Source organism: Thalassophryne amazonica, chromosome 18 (genome assembly GCF_902500255.1).
Source record: "Thalassophryne amazonica chromosome 18, fThaAma1.1, whole genome shotgun sequence".
In the NCBI taxonomy this organism is placed as follows: Eukaryota; Metazoa; Chordata; class Actinopteri; order Batrachoidiformes; family Batrachoididae; genus Thalassophryne; species Thalassophryne amazonica.
Window position 1 is genome coordinate 66,345,316 of NC_047120.1, and position 22,893 is coordinate 66,368,208.

A 22,893-nucleotide genomic window follows, 5' to 3' on the forward strand; every position below is an offset into this window, starting at 1 on the left:
TCACCAAACGTTAACCTCTCAAATGAGTCAACGGTTGAGACCTTGCTGCACATTTGAGCAGCTTTTGTCACCATCTAGTGGACAATGTGTGCATTTCAGGGCTTCTGGTAGATTTCCTAATTGAAAACCAAAATTCATTAAAAAAGGCATTTAAAATTGTCAGAAATGCATGTTTTTTGTTTTGTTTTTTGGTACTAAGCAGAGCTTTGACCTCCCGGTACATATAAAAATTTGGATTTTTACGGTTCTTGAATTTTAAGATATGAAAATTTGCCAGAAGGATGGAATTACAGTTGTGAAAAACTAGTTTGCATTTTTGCTTTTGTAATTAGTTGTATTTATTTTATGTATTTTATTGCAACCTTTACAGCTGAATTATTTAAATTTTTATGCAGAAACTGATGTGTTTCATGAGCAGACTGCGTGCACGCTGCACGTACCCGGAGCGATCCCCGCTCTCCATACTCAAACACTCCAAACACTCCCTGCTCAAACTTCACTGTGCCATAAAATTTTGTCAGGTTGTAATAGTCGATGTGCAGGAGCTGTGTCGAAACAGAAAGACGGGGTGGGTTTTCAAAAGAGAGCAGCAGTTATAAATGTAGGGCCGTAAAAAATTGGTTAGACGTAAAACGTGTTGTAAGGCATCAAATCGGTGAAAAACATGTCATGACCAGCTGTGCGTTTCGTACCGCGTTGAGTTCTATCTTCTGGGACTCACTGAAGTTTCCATCTGAGTGCTTCAGCTCCTTCAGAATCACAATCTGAAAAATATCAGCGGCACGGTTAATAATCAGGTGAATAATCACAAACAAACCTGCACAGTCGCAGAATAACTGTTCACCTTCTTGTCATAGAAAGCACGACGAATCTCGCATGCCGTGTTTTTCTTCTCTTCTTCAATCTGGTGGGAAGAAATAATTTTTTTCTTAGGGATGCTTAAAGCACACTATATATATATATATATATATATATATATATATATATAAGGAATTTTATGTTCTTTTGTGTTTCATATTCTTTTTTTTTCTACAACAGGAAATGTATAGAATAAAAAAGGCTTCATTCTGTTTTTTCTCATCCACCTTTAGACAGATGACATTGTGCTCGTTGTTCTCCAGCAGCGTGACGAGGTCCGAAGCAATATGGGACCAACGTTTCCTGAGCAAACGATCCCTTCTGCTCTGCCTGGATGGAAAAACAATAAAATGTTTCTTCCCTCCAATAAAGTTCATTAAATGAAGAAAATAGGTTAGGCTGGAATTATTCAGTTGGGCAAAAGCAACACTCAACAAAGTAAAAAAAAAAGAAAAAAAAAAGGAAAATCACACAAAAGATGTGGAAATGTACAGAAATTAATTTTAGAATTTGTGTAGTTATTTTCAGAATCCAAAATAGTCAGATTTCTCTTGCAACAGCAGTTGATTTACGTAACAGAACATAATGTATAGTCTAGAAATGATAAAGGAAATAATAATAATAATAATTAAATATTTCTTCCACACTGCTACATACATTTTACCCAGTAATATATCTCAAAATGGCAGCATAGTGGATTAGTGGTTGGCACTGTTGCCTCACAGCGAGACGGTCATGGGTTTGATTCCCACCTGTGGCCTTTCTGTGTGGAGTTTGCGTGTTCTCCCCGTGTTTGCGTGGGTTCCCTCTGGGTGCGCCGGCTTCCTCCCACATCCAAACACACACGGGTTAGGTGGATTGGAAACGTTAAAATTATCCGTAGGTGTGTGTGCGGGTGTGACTGTGTTTGTTTGTCTGTATGTGGCCCTGCGACAGACTGGCGTCCTGTCCTGGGTGTACCCCGCCTCGCGCTCTATAACTGCTGGGATAGGCTCCAGCCCCTAGCGACCCTCAATTGGACTAAGCGGTTGAAGGTGTGTGTGTGTGTGTGTGTGTGTGTCTCAAAATGTTAATTTTTATTCATCACATCCATAAAAGAGGATAATTTTTTTGTTGATTCATCATTTAACTATTTTTATTTTAGAAAAGAGCCTCAAACTTTAATTCAAATCACAAAAGAAGCAAATGTTTATATTTACTTTAAATAAAATAAATAAATACATAAAATAAAAAGAATTGTCCTGCATCATATTTAAATCTTAAATCCATCAACCCTGCTGCTCTTTCTTCTCTCCTCACAACTAAATTGTCCACCTCCCCTCCTCCATCATCTGAAAATCCCTCTGAACTGGTCACCCATTACAATAATACTCTCTCCTCCTGCCTTGAAGAACTTGCCCCAACTAAAACCAAAATAGTCTCCTTCACTCACACTGCCCCCTGGTAAACCCCCGAGCTCCATAAAATGAAATCTCACAAGCGCCAGGTTGAGAAACTACAAAAAATCTGGTTTGACTGTTCATCTACAAATATACAAAGATCACCTACAACAATACAAAGATGCCCTTAATTCTTCCCGGTCTAATTACTACTCCAATCTCATCCACTCTGGTTCCAACAACCCCAAATCTCTTTTCTCTACCAGTAACACACTCCTTAAACCCAATAACAACATTTCATCCTTCACCACCATCAAATGTAATAGCTTTCAATTCTTTTTTCAGTCCAAAATTGACTCCATTTACAGCTCCCTTAACCTTTCCTCTGTTCCCACTGTCCCCCTAGACCCTCCTCCCCTCAGTCCCAAACATCAGCTTTCAGATTTTAAACAAATCTCCCCTGTTCAGCTTACAAAAATACTATCTGGCATTAAAACCCCTACTTGCTCTCTGGATCCTATCCCTTCCCCCCTCATCAAAACCTGTCTCCCCATAATATCTCCACTGATCACAAAGATCATAAACTCCTCACTCTCCTCTGGTTCTGTTCCACAGTCTCGCAAGCTGGCAGCCATCACTCTCATTCTCAAAAAACCTGGTCTTGACCCCGATAACTTCATTAATTTTCGGCCTATATCCAATCTCCCCTTTCTGTCTAAAATCCTAGAACAGGTCATTGCTGATCAGCTCCAAACCTACCTCAATTCCATCAGTCTATTTGAACCCTTCCAATCTGGATTCCGTCCAAAACACAGTACTGAAACAGCTCTTCTCAAAGTCACCAATGATCTCCTCCTCTCCTCTAATTCCGGCCATCTCAACATTCTCATTCTCCTGGACCTCACCGCTGCCTTTGACACCATCAGCCACTCCATTCTCCTGTGTCGCCTCAAGACCTCCCTCAACATCACTGGCTCCGCCCTCTCCTGGCTTCAATCATACCTCACAAACCGGCAACAGTTCATCTACGTTAACCGTTGCTCTTTCTCCATAGCCCCCCTATCTCAAGGTGTTCCCCAAGGTTCGGTGCTTGGTCCTCTCCTCTTCATTCTCTACATTCTTCCTCTCGGAAGTATCACCCGTCATCATGGTCTCCACTTCCACTGTTATGCTGATGACATACAGCTTTACATTTCCACCACATCCATAAACCCTAACATTCACTCCACCCTCACCCACTGCCTGTCTAACTTAAAAACCTGGATGCAACACAATTTCTTGAAATTAAACACTGACAAAACAGACATCATCATCATCAGCTCTAAAAACATCACAAAATCAACCCACTTTTCACTTTGTTTTGACAACACCACGCTCAACCCATCCCCCCTTGTCCGTAATCTTGGAATTTTTCTCGACCCGACCCTCTCATTTGATCCACACATTCAGGGGCGGTCCTGGAGGCGGGCCGTCCGGGCATCTGCCTGGGGTGGCATCGCGGGGGGAGGAGGGGGGGGCACAACCGTGCTGGGGGTTGTCCTGACGGGGGGGTTCGTGGTTACGTTACGGCAGAGTGGCAAATAATAAATAAGGGACACCTCACTGGCAGGGCTGACCGGCCCATGGACATATAGACTGGAATGGACATGCGCGCCTCTATCTATTAGCGTCACTCAGGACAGGAAGGCGCCATTACTAAGGGTGGAAATGTGCAGCTCATCAATAATAAACTGACTGCTTTTTTTGCACTAGTGTCACTACTTCTTAATGGATTTTAATAAATGTAGGCTTGTTTCAAAGCCCTTTGAAAGCTCTTTCCAATGCACCTATGCATGTGTGGGTGAAAAAAAAACTTTTATGTAAAATGCAGAAATCTGGGGAAATTACAACAAACTGTGCTGCTTTTCTCACTTTATTGTCGTTATTTGTTAACAGATTTTAATAAAGGTAGGCTTGTTTTAAAGCCCTTTAATTGCTCTTTCTAATGAACCCATACATGTCTGGGTAGAAAAAAATGTTTTATGTAAAGTGTGGAAATTTGTGGAAAATATTCCATTCTGTTCATTTACTGTGATTTTTTTTTTTTCCTGTCATCATAATTCTCAATAGATTTTTATAAATGACGCTTGTAAGTTGTATTCATGCTAATTAAAAGGTCTAACGAACCCATACATGTCTGGATAAAAAATCCTTATGTATTAAAATATTAATCTGAAGTATGCCTTGACATTGTGCTCATTTACCTTGCTGCTTTTTCCACTGTAATATTACTGCTAGTCATTTAATGACAACAACATATATATGATTTTTACTAACATTTTATTCCAAGTAGATATAAAGCCATTCAAAATTGATGACTTTTGACCCTCAGTCAGGGTAAAAAGTACCTCCTCCATCCCCTCCAACCACACTGTTAAAATTTAAATGCCTCCTGTGACCACATGTACATATCATATTAAACAACAACTGCAAGTATATATATAGACAAATATATTTAAACATTTTTGTTTTCGCATGTGAACGCAGCTTAATGAAAAGAACTTATGGCGTTGAGTTATAGTCTCAGTATATTGACATTAAATTGCGGCATAACGACTTTAAAATAGACATTTGTTTTACATAATTACATTAAGGCTCTTGTACAGTTCATTTTAGTATTGGAGAATTTGTTTTTGTGGTTCGTGCAGTTGATAATGAAGCACTGGCTGCCTTTTTTCTCCTCATATCACTTCTGTTTAACTGGCTCAAGGTCTCTCTCCATGCCGCTAGTCACGTGACGTCCATTCCAGTCTCTATTTCCATGGACCGGCCAACTGACCATCGCCTTCACCCTTCCCAGCGCGTGTGTGAAACGATTTTTAACCATTTGACTATTGACTTGACCCTGAATTTAAGTAGATGCACACATGCATTTGTTATGATATGAACATGCGGAAAACAAATTATTATTTAGCAATTTATTTTTTGTGCAAAATAAATTTTCACTCACAATTTCAATATGAGCATCCTGTCCTGCTTCAAAATATAAAAAAAATTTCTTTAAAAATAAATCTTTCTCTGTCGTGTTATTGCTTAACTTAAAAGTGTATAAATTAACAAAAAAAATATCATCCAAAACAATGTAACAGTGAAAGTCTGAAAAAGTAAACAATACTTACAATACTTATAGCTGTTGTCGCGCACCTTTTCCACCCAGACATTTTCCTTTTCCCATTTGCCCATGTGTTTTTGCTTTCTGTTTTGTTTTGTTTTTTTCGAGGAGGAGTAACGACGTTACAGACATTGCTGTTCGTAGGCGTATCTGCGGTGCCAGTGTCGGTATCAGCCATGCTGCTTTGTTATGATTCTCGTCCGGGATCTTCTTGCGAGCAGATGTCCCTCAACCAATGAGATAAGAGTGATTCTGTATCGTCAAGTCGTGTCTGTCAGCTCATTGGTGAAGAACAGGAGAGAGGCTGGGATCATATTTACCGTACGTTTCCACATAAAGCGCCAGACTTTTTGATTCTCACAGAAATACGGGACAAACTGCGTCCCGTTTCAGGTCAATACGGAACGCACACTTTTATTTCCAAATAAGGGACGATTCCGTTTTTCAAGGGACGGTTGGCAACCCTAATGGCAGACAATTTGAATGTTGCGGACCGGATTTTGACGAAGCCATTTGATAGTCTTCCTTACGAAGAAGCCGTGGCTGCTGTCATGGCTTCAGCTCTCAATGGTTTGCAGGCCAAAGTTAAAGCAACAGCCCCCAGGTCAATGTTTGTGCATTGCTATGCACACAGACTGAATCTGGTTCTGTCTCAGGGGGCTAAATGCTTATCTGAGTGCAGAATATTTTTTGCATCACTCTCTGGGTTTGCCACATTTTTCTCAAAATCCACAAAGAGGATGTCTTTTCTTGAGTCTGCAGGCTGCTCAAGGTTGCCCAGAAATGCTCCTACTGGATGGAATTTCACATCACAGATAGTGAGCACTGTGGCAAACAATTATGATGCCCTCCTGCAAACTTTTGAGATGATCATTGCAGATAAGTCCATGGGTGATGACACATTAGACTGTGCCAATTTCTTTGTGTTTGTTATTGCAGTGGTCATTAAAACTGGAAATTTGTTCTTGAAAATAGTTGTTGTGAGTTCATTTGTGGGATTGTGGGTGTTCTGGACGAAGTTAGTGTTTTCATGGGTGGTGGGGCGGAGGTGGTGGCCACGTTAGTGTGCGCGCGGGGGGGGGGGGGGGGGGGGGGGGCACGCAGGGAGTTTCGCCCAGGGAGTAAATCACTCTAGGACCGCCACTGCACACATTAAACAAATAACCCTGATTGCATTTTTCCATCTGAAAAATATTGCACGTCTCCGTTCATCCCTCACTTTCTCCGCTCTATGGTTCACCTTCTAAAATACTCAACAAACTACAGTATATACAAAACTCTGCTGCCCGTCTCCTCACCCACACCCGCACTCGAGAACACATCACCCCCATCCTACAAAACCTCCATTGGCTCCCCATCACTCAAAGCATCCACTTCAAAATCCTCCTGATCACTTTCAAAGCCCTCCATAACCTGGCCCCCACATATCTCACTGACCTCCTCCACCGCCACACTCCATCATGCTCTCTCCGCTCCTCTGACACAAACCTTTTGTCCTTTCCCTGTAGGACCAGGCTCCGAACCTGGGGAGACAGAGCCTTCTCCATTGCCGCCCCTACCCTCTGGAACTCTCTGCCCCAACCACTCCGTGCTTGCCCCGACCTCCCTTCCTTCAAGAAAGAACTCAAAACCCACCGGTTTAAGTTAGTTTTTAATGTATAGCCCTAATTTTTAATTGTGTTTTCACTTATTGTTTTTATCTTTTTTTCTTGGTTGTAAAGCGTCTTTGAGTGTCCAGAAAAGCGCTATACAAATAAAATGTATTAATATTATTATTAAATAAAAAACAAATGGCAATCAGAGGGGTTTTTGCCATCATTTTTTTTTTCCTGAAATACATTTTTTTCCAGACATTTTGTATCTCAGTGTTGGCCAGTAGGGGGCAGAATTCACATGACTTAATAAATTAAATAAAATGCTTGACAGTTAGATACATTGTCTGCCTGAGCCCAAAGTGGCCAATCACATCATGGGGGTGGAGCTTAGATGTGGTTAATTTTTTTAATTATTATCATTATTATTTTTAATTGAAGGTGGTTTATTCTTAAAGACTCACCTGTAGAAAATAAAGGCCATAGTGCCGACCACGACCACGGTGACAGACAAGCAGACCACGGTGATGTCAGCCAGAGACGGGACTGAAGAGGTCAGCACAAAATCAAAGAAGAAATAAAAGTTACTTAAACGTTAATTAGCAGTTGCAGGCTCATCCAGGAAGACACAACATAAAAATATGAGACTGTCTTTTTGTTATGTGTGTGTGTCAACACCTGATTTAGTAAAAATTTTACGTAAATGTATTGTGTGACATTGCATTCACTGTCTGCGGATCAGCATCAGTGTTTGTTCAACTTTTTCCCCAATTCACAGACATAAATAAACTTCTTGCTCTGCAACAATGTGCAGAATTGTTAATTTTAGGGTTTGGATTTATTAAGTTTTTTTAAGTCTGCAGCTGTGTTACTGCCTGAAAATAAAGTCAGCTACAGATACCAGTAATAGTAATAATAATAATAATAAAAATCCCTATCAAACAACTTTATGAGCTTCACTTATAGTGCAGCAGATAAGTGAATATTTACTGAGGGATCCTTCAAATGGTGATGCAAGCACCAAATTTGGCACACATACTCCCTAGACATTACTCTTTTAAAAATGCCGGGTACCCACGTGAACTTTCAATAGGCAGCCAAGAAGGGGTCAATTGAAGTATTACACAGGGGTCAAAATTTTAAAATGCTCCAATCATATTGAAAGGTATTCCATATTATTTGTCTGATCATAAAGATTCCAAAAAGGTATAGTTTGGGCTATCTGTCAATTAATGGTCTGGAGTTATGGGGTAAAAACAAGAACAGTGACAAAGGTCAATTTCAATTTGTACAGGGGTCAAAAGTTAAAGTTGCTCCAATTTTGGTAAAAAGTGATGCAAATTATTAGTTGGGTGAATACGGTTTTAAAAAGGAATAGTTTGCATCATGTATCATGCTTAGTTATCATGTTACAGGGTAGCATATGTCACGTCATAGAATCCAATGGATGCTGATATTGTTTAACCTTTACTTTGCAAACCAAGCACGCAACACAGTCAAAACTATTCCATTTATTAATCCTATTAGCTCAACCAGTAATTTTCACCACTTTTTACCAAAATTGGAGCAACTTTAACTTTTGACCCCAGTACAAACTGAAATTGACCTTTCTCAGTGTTCTTGCTGTTTTTACCCCATAACTCCAGACCATTCATTCACAGATAGTCCAAACTATACCTTTTTGGAATCTTTATGATCAGACAAATAATATGGAATACCTTTCAATATGATTGGAGCATTTTTAAATTTTGACCCCTGTGTAATACTTCAATTGACCCCTTCTTGGCCGCCTATTGAACGTTCACGTGGGTACCCAGCATTTTTAAAAGAGTAATGTCTAAGGAGTATGTGTGCCAAATTTGGTGCTTGCATCACCATTTGAAGCATTTTTTTCAGTTATCCGCTGCACTACGTATTACGGGGAAAATCAAAATCATTATCTTCAAAAGAACCATAACTGTTTATCATCACTGATCAAACCAGTAATACAGTGATTTAAAAAAATTTAACATATTCATCAGACTTTCTACATGTTTAGAATTTATTTTAAAGATGATTTTGCATTTTCTGGCATGTTATATATTTATTTTCCATTTAGGAAGCTCCGTCCAACTGCTTCCTCCAAAAGGAGGAACAGGTGCAAGAAGAAGAAGAAGATGAAAAATAATTCCAGTCACACCAAAATTTGAGCAGTGTTTGTCTGTTGGTTCTCTTACTCCTCAAAAGGTACTTCATCTGATTTCCTCCAAACGTAATATGTGGTTTAAGGGTCAATCCCATATTTCAAGGGGTCAAGGGCATTGTTGTTAAAGGTCAAAATTTTGGTCAGAATTGAAGATTTTCACACAGATTTGCAGCAAACACAGCACACATATAGAGGTGGATTCAGAAATTGCCCGGGGAGAGATTCAATTTACCAAAGGTTAATCTTTGGAGTCAAAGGCATTGGGGTCAAAGGTCAGACTTGATGCTTTTCACTCCAATTTGCACCAAATGTAGCACACGTATGGAGACATGTCCTAAAATTGCCCAGGCAAGGTCAAATTTACCAAAGGTCAATCACTGGGGTCAAAGCACAAAATGAACATTTTTAGTTTTTGCTTTTTAACAACCATCTGCACCAAACTTGGTGCATTCCAGAAGAGACCAGAGGTTTATTGGCGTATTCCTCCCAGGTCATTTTGCTGATGTCTACTAAACACAGTGGGTCACTGAGGTGAAGTGACGTGAACACAGAGTCGGTTCTCTTTGAAACTGGCGGTATGAATTTAAAAAAAAAATTCTCTGATCAAAATGAAACTACTACGGGGGAAAAAACAACACTTTGTGTGAGAGGAATGAAACGTTTATCTTCAGACGCGGTTACCGTGTGATGTGTCGGTGCCTGATGAGGAAGTTAATGATTAGGATGGCGACAGCGAGCCGACACTGATTGCAGCTGTACCTTGGTCTCGCTGGTCATCAGGGAGTCTGTTTCCCCAAAGGAAGGACGGGTTCTCTTTCAATACTGCGGTGCGGCCAGTCGCAGTGTCGAACGTAAATAAAGGTTCGTACTGTGGAACATACAAGAGGACAAACAAGTCACAGTCAAAATAAGATCTTAAAGATCCTATTTTGACTAAATTAAAGGTCACTGCAGAAAAACTGCCCCTTGATGGAGAAGATAATTTTACCTCCCCGCTGGTGGTCGTGTATATGACTGTGAAGTTCACGTCTCGGTCTCCTTGCGCATCCAGGCTGTAGTTTCCGGCAATGCCTGGGCAGAATTAAAGAAATGCACACACACACACATACACATATATACACACATATATATATACATACATATATATATATATATATATATATATATATATATATATATATGTATATATATATATATACATACATACACACACACATATATATATATATATATATAGTAGTGTTCGAAATAATAGTAGTGCTATGTGACTAAAAAGATTAATTCAGGTTTTGAGTATATTTCTTATTGTTACATGGGAAACAAGGTACCAGTAGATTCAGTAGATTCTCACAAATCCAACAAGACCAAGCATTCATGATATGCACACTCTTAAGGCTATGAAATTGGGCTATTAGTAAGTAGAAAAAGGGGTGTTCACAATAATAGTAGCATCTGCTGTTGACGCTACAAACTCAAAACTATTATGTTCAAACTGCTTTTTTTGCAATCCTGTGAATCACTAAACTAGTATTTAGTTGTATAACCTCAGTTTTTCATGATTTCTTCACATCTGCGAGGCATTAATTTTGTTGGTTTGGAACCAAGATTTTGCTCGTTTACTAGTGTGCTTGGGGTCATTGTCTTGTTGAAACACCCATTTCAAGGCCATGTCCTCTTCGGCATAAGGCAACATGACCTCTTCAAGTATTTTGACATATCCAAACTGATCCATGATACCTGGTATGTGATATATAGGCCCAACACCATAGTAGGAGAAACATGCCCATATCATGATGCTTGCACCACCATGCTTCACTGTCTTCACTGTGAACTGTGGCTTGAATTCAGAGTTTGGGGGTCGTCTCACAAACTGTCTGCGGCCCTTGGACCCAAAAAGAACAATTTTACTCTCATCAGTCCACAAAATATTCCTCCATTTCTCTTTAGGCCAGTTGATGTGTTCTTTGGCAAATTGTAACCTCTTCTGCACGTCTTTTATTTAACAGAGGGACTTTGCGGGGAATTCTTGCAAATAAATTAGCTTCACACAGGCGTCTTCTAACTGTCACAGCACTTACAGGGAACTCCAGACTGTCTTTGATCATTCTGGAGCTGATCAATGGGTGAGCCTTTGCCATTCTGGTTATTCTTCTATCCATTTTGATGGTTGTTTTCCATTTTCTTCCACGCGTCTCTGTTTTTTTTTTTTTGTCCATTTTAAAGCACTGGAGATCATTGTAGAGATCATTTTCCTCAGGCTTTCAAAGAGAAAAGCATGTTCAACAGGTGCTGGCTTCATCCTTACATAGGGGACACTTGATTCACACCTGTTTGTTCCACAAAATTGAGGAACTCACTGACTGAATGCCACACTACTATTATTGTGAACACCCCCTTTTCAAATTTTTTTTTTACTAATAACCCAGTTTCATAGCCTTAAGAGTGTGCATATCATGAATGCTTGGTCTTGTTAGATTTGTGAGAATCTACTGAATCTACTGGTACCTTGTTTCCCATGTAACAATAAGAAATATACTCAAAACCTGGATTAATCTTTTTAGTCACATAGCACTACTATTATTCTGAACACTACTGTATCTCCACACTGTCTTGCTCAAGGACACATTAACACTCACATCCACTGATTACTGATTCGTGCACATGGTTCAGGCTCTGGTTATAATAAAAACTGTTTTATGAAAATACGCAACATAGCCGCACACAAAGCACCAAAATCTATTTATTTCACCTGAAAGTATCTTCTTTTTTTTTTTTAGGTTGATCAGAATTTGCACAACGACCCCGACTCGTAACCTGACCAGTAACAGCATTACTGAAATATAAAGTTGGTGAAAGGTTTGATGTTGGCCCACAAATCTGATCTGGATAATGAAGAACTGTCGTGGATTAAACACTGTTAAATGTGACAATTTGATAAGGAAGTGATTTGCATTAAATGTAGTAAAAATCTGCACCAGGCCAAGAAAACATATCTTTAAAACATGAGCACAATCCAGATAAATGGGCAATAACAGGATTTATTGATTTTTTTTTAATGTCGTTTAAAAAAATGTCACTACAACTTATTTTAGACAAAACTTGGGGATGTTTGAAAACAGAAAAAAACTAAAGTATTAGCATTATATATATATATATATATATATATATATACACACACACACACACACACATATATATATATATATATATATATATATATATATATATATATACATACACATGAGGTCTGTTAGAAAAGTATCCGACCTTTTTATTTTTTTCAAAAACCATATGAATTTGAATCACGTGTGATTGCATCAGCCAAGCTTGAACCTTCGTGTGCATGCGTGAGTTTTTTCACGCCTGTCGGTTGCGTCATTCGCCTGTGAGCAGGCTTTGTGTGAGCACTGGTCCACCCTCTCGTCGTTTTTTTATTGCGAATAAATGTCTGAACGATTTGGAGCTTTGCTGCATCAATTTTTTTCCAGAAACTGTGAGAGACCTCCAGGTGGACACCGTTCGGAAAATTAATATGGCTTTCAGGGACGATTTTATGGGGATTATACAGATTAAGGAGTGTTACTGCTGCTTTAAGGACGGCCCACAACTGCTGAGAGCACGGCGTGCTCCCAGCGCCGATCGACAGGCTCAGACCCTGCTGAAACAACCAGATCATTTCCAACGTGAAGGCTTTGTTGATCCAGGACCTCATCTGACTTTCACAAAAAGGTAGAAGGCGTGGACATCAGCACTTTTTCGGCACATTCCACTGTTACAGGAGTTTTTTTCATGGAAAGAAAAGCGGAGGGACGTGCCACGGAGCCGTTCATTACGCGGCACAAAACCACCTCCGTGTTGGTCTCACAGAACGGCTTTCAGGTGGATTTCAGATGGATTCCGGTTGCTTTTCAGTCGTGTGATTATCCGATTGTGATTGTGCATGAGCTGGACATGCCCGAACATGTCCTGGAAGGCTTCATCACGGCCTTGCTTTGCACCATGCAGCTCCACCGCGACACGCGGAACTCCTCCGCACGTCTGTCTTAATGTGTTGATGTCCACGTCTTTTCACAATTCCTGTGCTAGTCAGACAACATACTGGATCAAGACAGCGTCCACTGTTACAGGAGTTTTTGTCATGGAAAGAGGAGTGGAATTCCACGCGTTGCGGTGGAGCTGCATGGCGCAAAGCAACACCGTGAAGAAGCCTTCCAGGACATGTTCGGGCATGTCCAGCTCATGCACAATCACAATCGGATAATCACACGACTGAAAAGCAACCGACAGCCGTCTGAAATCCACCTGAAAGCCGTCCTGTGAGACCAACACGGAGGTGGTTTTGTGCCGTGTAATGAACGGCTCCGTGGCGCGTCCCTCCGCTTTTCTTTCCATGAAAAAAACTCCTGTAACAGTGGAATGTGCCGAAACAATGCTGATGTCCACGACTTCTGCCTTTTTGTGTAAGTCAGACGAGGTCCCGGATCAACAAAGCCTTCACGCTGGAAATGATCTGGTTGTTTCAGCGGGGTCTGAGCCTGTCGATCGGTGCTGGGAGCGCGCCGCGCTCTCAGCAGTTGTGGCCGGTCTTTAAACCGTCTGGATCACTCCTTAATCTGTATAATCCCCATAAAATCGTCCCTGAAAGCCATATTAATTTTCAGAACGGTGTCCACCTGGAGGTCTCTCACAGTTTCTGGAAAAAAATTGATGCAGCAAAACTCCAAATTGTTCATTTATTCACAATAAAAAAACGATGAGAGGGTGGACCAGTGCTCACACAAAGCCTGCTCACAGGCGAATGACGCAACCGACAGGCGTGAAAAACTCACGCATGCGCACGAAGGTTCAAGCTTGGCTGATGCAATCACACGTGATTCAAATCCATATGTTTTTTGAAAAAAATAAAAAGGTCAGATACTTTTCTAACAGACCTCGTATATATATATATATATATATATATATATATATATATATATATATAAAATGCTTTGCATGCAACATTTAGTTTCATTCACACAGTTGCAGCCTGCAGGCAAAAAGACCGACCGTCTGCTTGTTTTTAATCACTTCTGCAAAAATGAATTAATGAGAGAAGCTGGCAGACTCCATCTGTTCATCCTCTGCCGGCCGTCAGGGCCGCTCCGGCTTAATCACAGCTTTCTCAATTTATTTCACATTTTAGCATTTTCTTTAACCCAGTACACCTTTTTTTTTTTTTTGCCTATTCCTCAAATAAACTGAAGAGTGTTTACATTAATCAACTCTGCACCTTCAACGTGCCGGCTGCTGGTTTCCTTTTACTTTGTTTTTCAGTCTCTTACCATTAAAGGAGATGTTCCTGAAATAATTCACGTTGACATCTTCCATCTGCTCCAATTCCCATCCAGGTTTTTGGACAATACTCCTCATCACCTCGCCTATGAGCAGCACCGAGTCGTGGTACGCAGCCATGTAGTCGTTCATCTGTAGAGAGGAGAGAAAGGTTCAATCGTCACCTTGATTTGACACGTTCGATCCCTGCAATCACGGTGTTGAAGTACCCTTGATCAAAACGTCACAGTGACGCCTGTAAAATGCAAGATGCATCATCAATGGATGCTCAGCAATTAATAACCTTTAATGAGTTACGAATTTAAAGGAAAAGCAAAAAAAAACAACAAAAAAAAAATCAAACAATCCACATGAAAGTGTTCACAGATTCCAGATTGGGATTTGTAATTTCGCATTTATTAAAATTTTTCTGAACTCACAGCTGTCCCCATTTTTTTATTTCTAAAAAGCTGTTTTGTGCATTTTTTTTTTTGTCTTTCATCTCTTCAGATATAAACACTGACAAAATAAAGAAATAAATTTTTAAAGTTGATATTTTGCTGCAGAAAATTACATTTTTATCATTACAAAATAAGAGCAATTGCAGACCCCAGATCAGAACTCTGCACTGATTTCAAACATCTCCAAGCATCACAGTTCTACAGACCACATGGAGATTAATCATTTTGATATGGATCATTTCACTCAATGGATCCAGCTGAAATTAGACCAACAGTGAATTTCCGCTCGATAAGCAGCGTTGGAGTTATCCCAACAGACACACAGGACCGATCTCGGTACCGTCTTCGGGCTCTGAGGTTAGGGTGCAGGTACTTCAACGAGCAGAGGGTTAAATTCTGCTGCTGCGTTATTTCTGATCATTCTTGTTTAATAACTTTCTACTTATACGATTAAGAAGATTTACTTTATAAACCATCCCTGAAGTAAAGACACAAAACAACAACAGATGATTTAAAAGATGAAGTAGCCCTTTGGAAAATATTAGTTTTTACTCCAACTCACCTTCCTTGCAGTTAAACACAATTCGGTATAATAATTATTAAATATTGAGAGGCTGAGCGGAGTTTACTTACCGTGCTGTTACTTTGAACGTCTGCATTGATGGTGTAGCTCCTGGTGTTTGGCATCGTCAGCACCAACACGTTGGCCATGAATGGCAGTGACGACTTGTTGACATAGTATTGGTCACTGTGGACAGAAAGCAGGTAGGGGCGGGGCCGTACTACATTTGATGACCATGAGCAACAACCTTAAAGAAGTAAATCATTACAGCCGCACGTATTGTACAATTAGTCATAAATAGGGAAACGCTTTGCATGTTTCCAAAATACTTAAAATTGTAAAATGAGGGAAATTCAACTACAATAAAGCCAACTGTTATGTGCTTTATTCATTTCTCCCGAAACGTGTTTTCATCCTATTAATATTTTACTTACCAAAAAATGTATAATGCATAGGGATCATCAACAAATTTCATATATGTAAGTGTAAAGGTTTCACTCTGCAACATACAACATGCACATATCGAGTGCCTTAATTCACACATGGGTAATTTATTATTATTATTATTATTTTTAAATGCCTAATTTTATTTCTCCCTTCATATTTTAACATCCACTTACATAATGAGAAGCAAATTTGTTTCAGATAATGTCAAATAATGATGTCCAGAATTATGGTCAGCAACAGTATTTTAAAAAATTATTACAAAAAAAGTGGACAAAATTGTCATAAGTGAAACAATTTATAATCATGATTATTGCTCCTATAGAAACAATGCTTTCTGACTTTTTTTGGGGGGGGGGGGGGGCGTTGTGGTGTAGTGTGGTATGAAGGAGAGAAAACAAAAACAAAAACAAAAAAAACAATTATATTCAACTGCTGGCAATTTTGGCACTTTTTTTTTGGTAATAAGTTTTTAAAGCATAGTGATAATTATGTTATTTACCATAATTCTGGACCTCATTACTGGACATTATTTGAAACAAGTTAGCATCTCTTTACGTAAGTGAACAATAAAATATAAAAAAAAAAAAATTAATTTGCCTTAAAAAACAAAACAAAACAAAAAACTTATTCATATGTGTTTGTATACCTTCTGTAGAAATGAAAGGCTTAAACGTTTATCCACCAGGGGGCAGATTAGAGCAGAGTCATTTCTGGCATTCACTCTATTATCTTACTATTCTCAGATTTGTCACTATATAACCACGTGGTGAGGACAAACTTACAAACATTCTTCTAGGGGGAGGGGCGAGGTGAGCTTGGACCATTTTTGTTTTTGTTGTTGCTCAGCCAAGTATATTCTTATGTTTTGTATTGTGCTCCCACAATGCCTTTACGGCTGAATGCTGTGGTTATTACAATTCACAGTGTCACTTAAATTTTGGTGGAAGCCCACCAAGAGCACTTGAAACAAATAACCAGATGGTTCTATGGTCACATAGTTAAAAGTAAATGTTTTTCTACCCTTAAAACGTACACGGGTCCACAGATGCATTGGCTTTCCGGTACAATAACGTAGTAACCCAGGTGCATCCTGGGTAAAACTTGTGCGTAATCTCAATTTAAAAGTGTATAAGATACGCTGTAATGACCCAGAGGAAACGGGAGCAGTCAAAAGACAAAAACCTGTAAGGACCCAGGAGGGCGTGTCCACAGTTCTTCCCAGCATGCTGGACTTAAGAACTAGTACATCACGTGTGCTGATAAGGCTGATGACAGTTTGGTTAAGAGACCCACACAGGTGACCGTGCTGCAGTTTGTTTTAACAGAAGTTGTTGTTAATTAATGTGTTGATGTGATTGCTGAGGTGAAAATCATCACCAAACCAATCAATTAATCGAAAAGTCTCATAAGAGCCCGTAAAACCTTCAGCTATGACAACGCACCTCTTTACTGGAAACAAACACGATATAAAAACAAACACATAGGAATACAGAAAATTATTTGTGAACCTACATTAAATAAGATGTGGATAACATAATTGTAAGACACTAACTTGTACAGATCAATGAGCAAGAAGACAGTATTGCTGCCATCTGCTTCTTTGGTGCCGTTCTTCAAGTCTGCTAAATCCTGTGGTGATCCACAGAAGATGAACACTGCAAACAGAAACACTGTATAACGCCACATCATCCAACACTCAGCGTTAGTATTTTGATTATTAATTCTACAAAGGGGGCGGCGCTTGGTTCCAAACTTCATGGTTTAACCCGTTAAAACAATTTAAGGGGTAAATTTAATTTTCCATATTTTTGGGAGTACAAGTCACACCTTTTTTTCCCCCTGTCATATCAAGCCGTTAATTTGGGATATTTGTGCACTGTTGTAGGGTACTTTTATTATTGGCATTTATAATTTTATTGTTAGTTTCTTTTGAATAGTGCTTTGATTTCTGGGAAAATCCTAAATAAATATTCATTCTAATTATTATTATTAATAACAAATGTGTGACTTTACAGTATAGAAGTCATGCCCGAGTATAAGTTGCAGGACCTCCCAAACTACACTCAACAAAAATATAAACGCAACACTTTTGGTTTTGCTCCCATTTTGTATGAGATGAACTCAAAGATCTAAAACTTTTTCCACATACACAATATCACCATTTACCTCAAATATTGTTCACAAACCAGTCTAAATCTGTGATAGTGAGCACTTCTCCTTTGCTGAGATAATCCATCCCACCTCACAGCTGTGCCATATCAAGATGCTGATTAGACACCATGATTAGTGCACAGGTGTGCCTTAGACTGCCCACAATAAAAGGCCACTCTGAAAGGTGCAGTTTGTGTTATTGGGGGGGGATACCAGTCAGTATCTGGTGTGACCACCATTTGCCTCATGCAGTGCAACACATCTCCTTCACATAGAGTTGATCAGGTTGTCAATTGTGGCCTGTGGAATGTTGGTCCACTCCTCTTCAATGGCTGTGCGAAGTTGCTGGATATTGGCAGGAACTGGTACACGCTGTCGTATACACCGGTCCAGAGCATCCCAAACATGCTCAATGGGTGACATGTCCGGTGAGTATGCCGGCCATGCAAGAACTGGGACATTTTCAGCTTCCAAGAATTGTGTACAGATCCTTGCAACATGGGGCCGTGCATTATCCTGCTGCAACATGAGGTGATGTTCTTGGATGTATGGCACAACAATGGGCCTCAGGATCTCATCACAGTATCTCTGTGCATTCAAAATGCCATCAATAAAATGCACCTGTGTTCTTCGTCCATAACAGTCGCCTGCCCATACCATAACCCCACCGCCACCATGGGCCACTCGATCCACAACATTGACATCAGAAAACCGCTCACCCACACGACGCCACACACGCTGTCTGCCATCTGCCCTGAACAGTGTGAACCGGGATTCATCCGTGAAGAGAACACCTCTCCAACGTGCCAAACGCCAGCGAATGTGAGCATTTGCCCACTCAAGTCGGTTACGACGACCCCGATGAGGACGACGAGCATGCAGATGAGCTTCCCTGAGACGGTTTCTGACAGTTTGTGCAGAAATTCTTTGGTTATGCAAACCGATTGTTTCAGCAGCTGTCCGAGTGGCTGGTCTCAGACGATCTTGGAGGTGAACATGCTGGATGTGGAGGTCCTGGACTGGTGTGGTTACACGTGGTCTGCGGTTGTGAGGCTGGTTGGATGTACTGCCAAATTCTCTGAAACGACTTTGGAGACGGCTTATGGTAGAGAAATGAACATTCAATACACGAGCAACAGCTCTGGTTGACATTCCTGCTGTCAGCATGCCAACTGCACGCTCCCTCAAATCTTGCGACATCTGTGGCATTGTGCTGTGTGATAAAACTGCACCTTTCAGAGTGGCCTTTTATTGTGGGCAGTCTAAGGCACACCTGTGCAGTAATCATGGTGTCTAATCAGCATCTTGATATGGCACACCTGTGAGGTGGGATGGATTATCTCAGCAAAGGAGAAGTGCTCACTATCACAGATTTAGACTGGTTTGTGAACAATATTTGAGGGAAATGGTGATATTGTATATGTGGAAAAAGTTTTAGATCTTTGAGTTCATCTCATACAAAATGGGAGCAAAACCAAAAGTGTTAATATCAAACCCACCTTTAACTTTTTGAAAGACCACCCTCTTTCATAAATGTTCAGTCACACAACAGAGTCTTTCAAACTATTTCATAGGCCTTTAACAGGACATAGGTTTGTGAAAATAACACTTAACTGCAGGCCAACCATGTGCAAAATTAAACCATCAAGTGTGCTGAATGTACAGGGTGACCCAAAAAAAACCCAGAACCCATAAAAATTGTAATAAATCCTACAAATTTGCTGGACTTATACTTTAGTCTGCATATGATCATCCTCCAAAGTTTCAGTTATCTTGGTTGCTCTGCATAAAAGTTATGTTCTTTCAAGCGTATGCTCTAAATGGTATGATTTGTTGGCAAAATAGGCCTCCAGGAAAAATGTCTTTTTGTTGGTTGGCCAAGACATGTTTGGGAAGACGATTGTTCCCCGACCAAATTCAAGAAATTTGCTGGACCTTTGTAGGATTTAGTACAAATTTTTAGGTTCTGTTTTTTGGGGTCACCCTGTATTTCAATTTACCACAATGATCAAATGTAATTCAATTCATATACATATATATATATATATATATATATATATATATATATATATATATATATATATATATATATATATATATATATATATATATATATATACACACACATATATATACATATACATATATATATATCCCAATGGGAAGAAACCTCAAGCAGACCAGGCTCAGTGGGGTGACCATCTGCTATGGCCACTCTACCATTACTGAACAAAAACTCACAATCACTTCTAATAGGGGCAGATGAGACAACCAGATGTAGATCACTGTGTGTAAGCTGGATGACTTACCATTGCTTGTCCGATTTTGAGGTAGTTTAAATGTTTCTATCAGTTCGGATGGCTTATTCAGGACCGTTCTCTGAACTTCTGATGCAAATGCTCCAGAATCTACATCCAGTGCATTATTATACCTGTTTAAAAAAAAAAAATCCTTATACTTGAAAAATTGGACATGTAGTTGCTTAACAGATATTTCTTGGAACAAATGACAGTTCTTGTAGTTTTATGTTGGCTGAAGTACAGCTGAAGTGTTGGACAACGACACACCACATAGTGCACAGGCCTCTGTGCAGGTACCGCTGGTCCAGCCACACGCTTTTTGTGCTGCGCTGTCACGAGACGTGAGTCGGATAATAACTCATAATCTGCATGTAACCAGGAACTTTTCAGTGGACTCACCAAAAGCAGTCCTCAGTGTTGTCAGATTTCTTGTAAAGGTACGCCGTTGTCCACTTAGGCTTGAGCTTGTGGTTGACCTTCCAAAAGTTGATAAAAAAGTTAGAAACCTTGCGAGCCGGTGGAAGGAGGCGCTGCAGGAAGTGGGTGTTGTCACAGGAGAGTGAAAAGCTGCCCGCAGACATGATGGGAGTGGTGAGCTTCAGACCTTTTTCCAGACTAACAGAGGAACACAACCAGATGATGAACATGGTGGCAAAAAGCATGAGGAGGTCACACAGAGAGGCGGAGAAGACCGAATGGGGCTGAAATGCTTCTGTGTTCTTGGAGCTGCCTGACTAGTGCAGCAGATACGAGAATATTTAGAGAGGAATCCTGCAAATGGTGATACAAGCATCAAATTTGGCATAAATACTCAGACAGTCCTCTTTTGGAAAAAAACAAAAAACAAAAAAAAACAATTGGCTACTTGAATTTTCAATATGCAGCCAGGTAGGGGTCAATTGAAGAATTACACAGTGGTCAAATTAAAAGATGCACCAATCATATTGAAAGCTATACTATATTATTTGCCTGATCATAAGAATCCAAAAAAGTTTAGTTTAGACTATCTGTGACTGAATATTCTGGAGTTATGAGGTTAAAAACAGCAAGAATGGTGACAAAGGTCAATTTCAGTTTGTACAGGGGTCAGAAGTTAAAGTTACTCCAATTTTGGAAAAAATTGATACAAATTATTAGTTGAGTTAACAGGGTTTTAAAAAGGAATAGTTTGCACCATCTGTCATGCTTAGTTTCAACATGTGTTAGAATCCAATGGACGTTGAACACTGTTTGACCTTTAGTTTGGAGACCAAACATTCAACACTGTCAAAACTATTCCATTTATTAATCCTATTAGCTCAACTCCCTTTTAACAGGAAGAAACCTCCAGCAGAACCAGGCTCAGGGAGGGGCAGTCTTCTGCTGGGACTGGTTGGAGCTGAGGGAGAGAACCAGGAAAAAGACATGCTGTGGAGGGGAGCAGAGATCGATCACTAATGATTAAATGCAGAGTGGTGCATACAGAGCAAAAGAGAAAGAAACAGTGCATCGTGGGAACCCCCCAGCAGTCTACGTCTATAGCAGCATAACTAAGGGATGGTTCAGGGTCACCTGATCCAGCCCTAACTATAAGCTTTAGCAAAAAGGAAAGTTTTAAGCCTAATCTTAAAAGTAGAGAGGGTGTCTGTCTCCCTGATCTGAATTGGGAGCTGGTTCCACAGGAGAGGAGCCTGAAAGCTGAAGGCTCTGCCTCCCATTCTACTCTTACAAACCCTAGGAACTACAAGTAAGCCTGCAGTCTGAGAGCGAAGCGCTCTATTGGGGTGATATGGTACTACGAGGATTGTTTCAGCTATCTGCTGCACTAGACCCAAGTGTGACATCATCAGGCGTCGCGTTGTGCCTGCCGTTCGAGGTTTATACATGAAGAATCGCTGATGGGTAAATTGGTGCAAACCTGAACATGTGCTACCTTATAAAATCATAAATATGTTAAAGTAGCCAATGTGAACCCACCTTCTGGTATTAAGGCTGCTCAAATAAGCAACATATTTCTTAAACAAATTTAGAGGAAATATCTGCTTGAGTAACCTGCTGGAATATTTATTAATTTCAATTTAAGTGAAAAAATAATAATTCCTATCATGCTGATGTCAAATAACCCAAATTACTAAAATCTTGCTTTACCAAACTGTTGGAAGAACAAATGAGCAAAATCTGAAGTCACTTAATACACCTGTGGATAGTACGAGGGTTGAATGAAAAGTAATGCCTGCAATTCATTTTCTTGGCAGCACTGGTGCAAAACAGGTTTTAATACGCTTTCCTGCTACAATTCCAGTTAGTGGCAAGAATGGAACCCTGTGATGCTTGTCGAGACATTTTCACGACTGTCACTGAGTTCCTGAAGGTGTTGCTCCAGTGGAAATTCATTGAAGAATGCAAGTTGTTGATGGTAACAGCGTTGGGTAAACAGATGTGAAGATGGAAAGGATATTGCAAGGATATTGGAGGGGTCTTGGGAGTATGACCAACCAGCCTACATGCATTTTGTGGA

The 22,893-nt window shown here is 39.9% G+C and overlaps 1 protein-coding gene across 1 annotated transcript in view; it reads right to left on the reverse strand.

The window, feature by feature from the left end:
• The window catches only part of si:ch73-139e5.4 (heat-stable enterotoxin receptor), a 37,060-nt gene that overhangs the window by 11,204 nt on the left and 2,963 nt on the right, over positions 1-22,893 (reverse strand). Inside the window, exons 4-15 of the mRNA XM_034194419.1 lie at positions 20,796-21,011; positions 20,406-20,527; positions 17,498-17,600; positions 15,570-15,684; positions 14,487-14,628; positions 10,154-10,236; positions 9,925-10,033; positions 7,445-7,526; positions 1,086-1,188; positions 845-904; positions 693-764; positions 441-545 (exon numbers count right to left, since the gene is read on the reverse strand). Coding sequence (XP_034050310.1) covers positions 441-545; positions 693-764; positions 845-904; positions 1,086-1,188; positions 7,445-7,526; positions 9,925-10,033; positions 10,154-10,236; positions 14,487-14,628; positions 15,570-15,684; positions 17,498-17,600; positions 20,406-20,527; positions 20,796-21,011 — 1,312 coding nt within the window. The remainder of the gene's footprint in view (positions 1-440; positions 546-692; positions 765-844; positions 905-1,085; positions 1,189-7,444; positions 7,527-9,924; positions 10,034-10,153; positions 10,237-14,486; positions 14,629-15,569; positions 15,685-17,497; positions 17,601-20,405; positions 20,528-20,795; positions 21,012-22,893) is intronic.